This window comes from Arachis hypogaea, chromosome 13, assembly GCF_003086295.3.
Source record: "Arachis hypogaea cultivar Tifrunner chromosome 13, arahy.Tifrunner.gnm2.J5K5, whole genome shotgun sequence".
Classification (NCBI taxonomy): Eukaryota; Viridiplantae; Streptophyta; class Magnoliopsida; order Fabales; family Fabaceae; genus Arachis; species Arachis hypogaea.
In genome coordinates, this window is record NC_092048.1 from 11,561,967 (window position 1) to 11,569,244 (window position 7,278).

At 28.6% G+C, this 7,278-nt stretch overlaps 1 protein-coding gene across 1 annotated transcript; it reads left to right on the plus strand.

Annotated features, from left to right (window-relative positions):
* The first annotated feature begins 2,396 nt into the window (after window positions 1-2,396).
* Window positions 2,397-4,935, plus strand: LOC112737198 (cinnamoyl-CoA reductase CAD2). Its single transcript, XM_025786977.2, has 6 exons — window positions 2,397-2,679; window positions 2,776-2,945; window positions 3,023-3,214; window positions 3,498-3,660; window positions 4,190-4,376; window positions 4,609-4,935. Exons 1-6 carry the CDS (start codon window positions 2,556-2,558, stop codon window positions 4,751-4,753), a joined length of 981 nt encoding a protein of 326 aa, XP_025642762.1. The 5' UTR covers window positions 2,397-2,555; the 3' UTR covers window positions 4,754-4,935.
* The last annotated feature ends 2,343 nt before the right edge of the window (window positions 4,936-7,278 follow it).

Below are 7,278 nucleotides of genomic sequence, written 5' to 3' on the forward strand. Positions count from 1 at the left end.
AATCTTTACATTTATATGACGAAAATAATTAAAAATTATTAAATAATTTATTATATTCAACTAACTCGTTTAATATAATATGTCTCAACATGTTAATTATAATAAGATATTTACACCAGACTAATTAAACTTAAAATTGAGGTTGTATCAAATGATTCAAATCAAATAAATACAGGGTCAAACCAATAAAAACGAGAAAGACAAGTATGGTCCTAAATATGGTGTCAGTCCTACCTATCAATTCTTGCATGTACACGTTATTATTATCAACTAATAACTATTTCTAAATAGAAACTACTTTAAAACTACTAATTATTTACTATCAGTAGTTGTTGTACACACAATCGTAGTTACTCCCCTACAAAATTTATACAAAAAAAAAAAAAAAAATTCATCTACATAATCTTTTTTTTTTTCACAATTATAAGTGATAACAACATAAACATAAAATAGATGTATATTATAAAGAGAAAATTTAAAAAACCAGCAATATTATTAAAATTTGACCAGCACTTAACTAACAAAAAAAAAGCAATATTACACCATTAGATATAAATTCACACAATTAAAAATACTAATAATAATTAAGGCTCCATTTGTTTTTAGAGACAGGACAGAACATAACACTGAAACGGAGACAATAGGATAGAGACACTAAAAATTATCTTTTGTGTATTGTGTTTGGATACGATGGACAAGACACTAATGTAATGTCTAATATTATGTTTGGATATACATGGATAAGACTAAAATATTATATGAAATGACTAAAATAGCCCTGTGATTCTAAATTTTCTACATCAATACAAATTAATTTAATAAAAAATGAGAGTACGTAGGAGTACAAACGGAACTTTAAAAAAATATTTGAAGAGGCAAAAAATTTTAATAAAAAAATATATTAATATTTATATTAAAATAAAATTTATAAATATAATTATTTTATTTTAAAATTTATTATTAATATATAGGAATACATATGGTTAAGATTAACAAAAAAAATAAATTTGAGTTTGATTAATAAAAATTTTTGTTTAAGTTAATAAGCTAAATTAATTTTAAATAAAAAATTAATTTTAAAAAAATCTATTTTTACATGAGAAAATAATTAGTTTTTGCATATAAAAATATCTTTTTATTTAAAAAAAAAACTAATTTTTTTATCTAAAAACTGATTTTTCTTTAAATTATATAAAATCAATTACAATTTATAAATTATTTTTTAACATTTTAAAAGATTAATTTTACTTTTGCTAATATTTATCTTTCAAAAGTTTTAAGATTAATTATTTTTATTACAAATCAAATAATATAATATAAGGTTAAAATGGTATTGAAGTAAAACGATAAAAAGAAAAGAATTATCTACCCCCAATAAAAAATTCTACAGAAAAGAGAGAGTATCTGAAAAAGAAAGAGATAGAGGAAGAACAGCAAGAAAAAAGTATCTCTGAATAACGCAATAGGAAAAATAAGAAGGGGTAATAGTGGAAAAAAAATGGAAAACAAAATTTATAAAATTGTCCGTGTCCACTCTTCCAAATTCCGTGTCCATCATTGTCCTTCGTGAAAGAGTGGACACAAAAGTATAAAAAACTGTCTCGGAGACAATATGTCCACTGTCCATGTCTCTGCTTCCAAACACTTTTTAAACAAGTGTTGTTCATATCTCTGTGTCCTGCCCCCGAAAACAAACGCTACCTAATTTATGGTTACAAATTATAAAATTTACTGGTCACCTAACACTCCTCTGTTATAAATTACATAATTTATCATAAAATTCACCTCAAGCCATGGATAACATAACCTAAATTTAATTATATTTCACATTGACCTATGAATCACGGACACTTTGCTGAGTTACCGTATCTACGTGTCAGACACATTTTTTATATGACACTTACTGACTCTCGTCCGGCGTGTCTGATGTGTCCAAATCGTGTCTCATTAAAAAATAAAAAATTCTTCTCTGGACACACTTGGACACACCTAAATACCATCACGTGTCAGCGTGTCCGGTCTTATTCTTAATATATATTCTTAAAATAAATTTAGATATAGTATATATTATTATTTATTAAAACAAAAAATATTTTAAATACTTGATATAATTAAAATAAGACATTAAAAATAATTTAAAAAATTAATTTATATTTTAATATCAATAAAATATTAAAATATCATTATGATTTATCTAAAAAATATTTTATATGTTATATGTATGCGTGTCTCCGTGTCATGTAAGATTTTAAAATTTGAGTGTCGGCGTGTCCTGTATCGTATCGTGTCTCGTGTCCGTGTTAGTGTCCGTGCATCATAGACATTGATAATAGGCATTTGTAGTAATTTTGTGAGAAATATCCGAATTCAAATTAAGATCTGGACATTGACAAGTCAGTTTGAAAATTATAGTGTTAGACTTTTAGTACTAAGTAGTAATGACTATAAGAAATGAATGATGCACTTGCTGTCGTCATTAGCAAACACAATTAAGAAATCTTAGATTAGATGAATTAGTCCAAAACTTTGAAGCAATCAATAGAAAAACAAGGAAGATGAGCAGCGGGGCACAAAATAAGGTGGTGTGTGTGACGGGTGGTTCTGGTTACATAGCTTCATGGATAATCAAGTTCCTCCTGCAACGTGATTACACTGTTAGAGCCACCGTTCGTGATCCAAGTAAGTGTCTTCTTTTTCTACTTAATTGGGGCTTAATTATAAATTAATTAGTATAGCGTTTTGTGAATGTAATTTGATTTATTTTAATTGGAGTAGGTAATCCGAAGAAGGTTGAGCACTTGCTGAAACTTGAAAGTGCAAAGGAGAGGTTGCAACTCTTTAAGGCAGATCTTCTAGAAGAAGGTTCTTTTGACTCTGTTGTTGAGGGATGTCACGGTGTCTTTCATACTGCTTCACCTGTTTTATCTACCGTTAAAGATCCACAGGTATGTAACAAATTCTAACTAACTTTACCCCACAACTAACAGCTCTAACTAATTTTAACTAATTTATTTTATTTCAGGCAGAATTAATCGATCCAGCAATAAAGGGAACGATTAACGTTCTTGAATCATGTGCAAAATCAGCATCAGTGAAACGAGTAGTTTTAACATCATCTTTTGCAACACTTATACATAATGGAAAGCCTAAACATCCGAATGTAATTGTTGACGAGACATGGTTTGCAGATCTAGATTACTGCAAGGAACAACGCGTACGTCCCCTCCCTTAATAATTTTCCCTAAAACTTGGTCTATAATCATACTCCATAACCATAAGAGAAAGTCTAGGAGGTCAGCAGATTTTGTGGTTTTTAGCCATCAATTAGCTATCAATGATGTTTTTAGTGATGTGAGATTGTATCTAATGGTGTAGAATCATTTAATTTCCTTTTGATAGTTAAGTATTGGCCAAAATTTAACAAAAATGCTGGCTCGCTAGCACTCCTCTACTCATAATGCATATTTATATGTGTGCTTTTCCTTCCTTAACTACAGAAGTGGTATTCATTTGGGAAAACTTCGGCCGAGAATGTTGCAAGGAAATTCCTGAGTGAAAATAATATTGACTTGGTTGTAATTAACCAAGCAATGACCATAGGCCCATTATTGCAACCAGAGCTTAATGCAAGTGTTTCTACAATTTTAGACCTACTTAGCGGTAAGAATGTTACTACATGCACACTAAAATTAATCACTATATATTTGTGTATAAATATATGTGTAATTTATCTCATTTTTAATATATATTTTATACTAGTGACTGAATTTAATGTACAGCTAATATAATTATTTATTTTTTATATTTAAACTAATAGTGACTGAATTTAATGTACAGCTAATATAATTATTTATTTTTTATATTTAAACTAATACTAGTTAACTCTCTATTTTTCATTAAACATATTGGTTCTCTAACATCTTTTACATTATTAAAAATTCTGTGTAAAAAACATTTTAAAGTAAGATTGTTAATAGAAGTAAAAGTCTTATGCTTTTACAAGTACAAAGTTTGATTCTTTTGTATGAAATTGTTGACTTGACATGAAAAGGTAGGCAAAAAACAGAGGACCAATATAAAACTTAAATCCATATGAAAACTAAAACCTATTCAAGTGGTAGATGAGGACTTTGATTTTTTTTTTTTTTTCTACGAGCTCTTATATATACTTGGTTGGTGGTGCAAGCAGGGTCAGAAACATTTCCAAATAAAACCTTTGGATGGATAAATGTGAAAGATGTGGCTAATGCACGTATTCAGGCATATGAGATTGCCTCAGCCAGTGGAAGATACTGTTTGGTGGAGAGAGTCTCACATTTCTCTGAAGTAGCCATGATCTTGCATGATAACTACCCAACAATAAAAATTCCAGACAAGTGAGTTTAACAACTTTGTTAGGAAAACAATAAAATTCAATAAAAAAAAATTACATATTTGAAATTTATGTTAGCTAATTATTTTGGTTTTGTTTTTCCCTTGATCATAGTAAGTGACTATGAATTGTATGTACAAGGACTAATGAACTAATTAAGAGATAATTAAGTTGCTATTTTTAATATCTTTCATTTTTTTTTCTAACAAGGTTTTCACAATATTATTACTTATCAGGTGTGCAGATGATAAGCCTTATGAGCCAACATTTCAGGTTTCCAAAGAAAAGGCAAAGAGCTTAGGAATTGAGTTTATTCCTTTGGAAGTGAGCCTTAAAGAAACTGTAGAAAGCTTGAAAGAAAAGAACTTCATTATATTCTAGCTAGTTCATTAGGGGAGTACATCTCAACCTTAAATTAGGCTTGCATATCAAGAACTAATTCACTACAAATTTGATTTTCATTTAAAGATTTTGTAATTATTTAATAAATTACTACATACACAAATTACTATTAGAATTTTTCACAATTATTTAGACTTAAATTATTAGATTGGATTTGTCAATTTTTTTTTATCTTATAATTTTTTTTTTTATAATCTACTTCTTTTGGGTCTGGATATTCCTTATTTTTAAATAAAATTTTATTAGATTGGGATAGAAAAAGACAATATTTTACGATAAGAATAATAAAATGAATAATAACTATAACGTTTTGGCTAAAAATAAGGATTTTGAAACAAATGAACTCATTAATTCTCTTGATTAGATTCTTTTTAGAATTATCTTTTACATTGTTAATTTTTCTCTTATAACCTATCATTTAATAACCTAAATAGAAAAATAAAAAGATTTAGTATCACTATCTAAATTAAAAGGTTAAGTACGATTTTAGTCTCTAAAGTAGGAGTTGAAATTTTTTTTCGTCTCTAACCTTTTTGTTGCTACAAAATGGTTTCTAAAATTTAATTTAGTTTTAAAATCGTCCTTCGAACTAAAATACCCTTCCCCTTTCCTTTCCCATTCCTCTTTCCCTTCTTCAAAATCAACGAGAAGCAAAGCAAAAGCAGAGCAACAATGAAACAACAGAACCAGAAGAACAACAACAACACCAACAACAATAATAATAAAATCAGAAGCAAAATCAATGTAATCAGAAGTATAAATAGAATTAGAATCAGAGTGAAACAGAAGCATAATCCACTGGTGGTACACGACAGCAAGAGCAGCTCCAATGAAAGGCCCAATTCAAAAAATTCACTGCAATGAAGAAAAGAACATGTGAAATTCAGAAAGAAATGAGTGAGAAAAAAAAGACAAACGAAGAAGACATACTTGATCATTCTATGCATGGTCTCTATTGAAGATGATGGCAGCACCAAAGTTCCTAGCTGGGTTAATCCCAGTTCTAGTGATAGGAATGATTGCCAAGTGGACCAAGAAGACAGCAAATCCGATCGGAAGCAGCGACGACCGGCGAGGAGCAGCGACGACCGGCGACCGAATGAGGAGGAGAAGCAGATCTAGAAACGGCGAGCGGCGAGCGGCGTGCGACGTCCACTCTCGCGGATTTGTTGGTGTCGACGTCGAAGAGCAGCGGCGAGATCCAGGGACCGAACGACGAAGAGCAGCGGTGGCGGCGAGGAGTAGCAGCAACGGCGGATTCTCTTTCCCCCACCTTTCCTTCCGCTTACATGATTTTAAAACAAAGTTAAATTTTAGGGACTATTTTATAGCAAAAAAAATTGTCGAAAACAAAAAAATTTTCAACCCCTACTTTAAGGACCAAAATCATACTTAACCCTAAAGTAAACATGAATGAAGAAAAATATTAAACTTCACTATTATGATGCTGTGGCAGTATTTAAAAACACTATCTACAAACATACACATAATGAAGGTAATTTTAATTGAGGGAAGAGGAGAAAATGTAAATTATATAGCGAAATATGGAAAAAAAAAATTATACTTTTTCTTAACTAGCAGAATACTTTTTTTTATGAGGGCAATACTTGATATGAAATCAGAGTTAATATTACATTCTTTAAGTATAATAGACTAAATTATACTAACAATTTCTTTTAGCTATCCAATTAAAATCAACGTTACAAGTATATTTAGAAAGCAGTTATGTTAAGAAGACAAAAAAATTAGTTAAAATTTATTTTATTTAGTATTTATTAATTATTATAATAATTTAAATATTAAATAAAATAAATTTTAATTATTTTTAATTAATTTATTTTGATTACTAAATATTTCTGTTAATAAACATATATACAATATAGTTTTTAGTCTTTTAAAATGTGTGAAAAGAATAATTCTAGAATTAGTTTCAATTAAATGTAGATAAAAATTCAATTGTAATCAACTTTACTTGATAACTAAGAATTGTTCAATAATTTAATTAATTTGACTAAATTTTTATCTAACAACTCTTAATTATTAATTTAAGGTACTTTAAGTTTCTACCTATAAATTAATATATTAGTGTTGGAAGGGAAAAACGGAGTGAATTTTATGAATGACCCTATTGTGGAACCGAAGTTGGAAGAGGAAAAACATATATAAATAACAGAAATTTAACTTTTAAAAAGTTAATGGATCCAATAATTTGTAATCTTTCATATTAAAAATAAACAATAAAAAAGAAAGAATATTAACTCATGGGCCTTGCATGCTAACAACAGTTGTTATCTATCGACACTGGAAGTTGATTTTGGCCCATCCCATGTACTTATCTATTGAAGTTTCTTGTACATGTTCACGTGTCCACCTTACCATCTAGGGAAAACCTGCCAAATATTTGGTGTTGGAACTTATATACAAACAGGATTAGGTATTCTCACAAGTTTGGACCATTAAATAGTTTTATAATAAAATATATTTTTTAAGTTTTTTTAATAATT

Coding starts and splice junctions, on each gene's coding strand:
- LOC112737198 (XM_025786977.2), top strand. CDS start 2,556: ATGAGCAGCGGGGCACAAAATAAGGTGGTGTGTGTGACGGGTGGTTCT. Junction 3,215..3,497: donor ATTACTGCAAGGAACAACGC/GTACGTCCCCTC, acceptor CCTTAACTACAG/AAGTGGTATTCATTTGGGAA. Junction 3,661..4,189: donor AATTTTAGACCTACTTAGCG/GTAAGAATGTTA, acceptor TGGTGCAAGCAG/GGTCAGAAACATTTCCAAAT.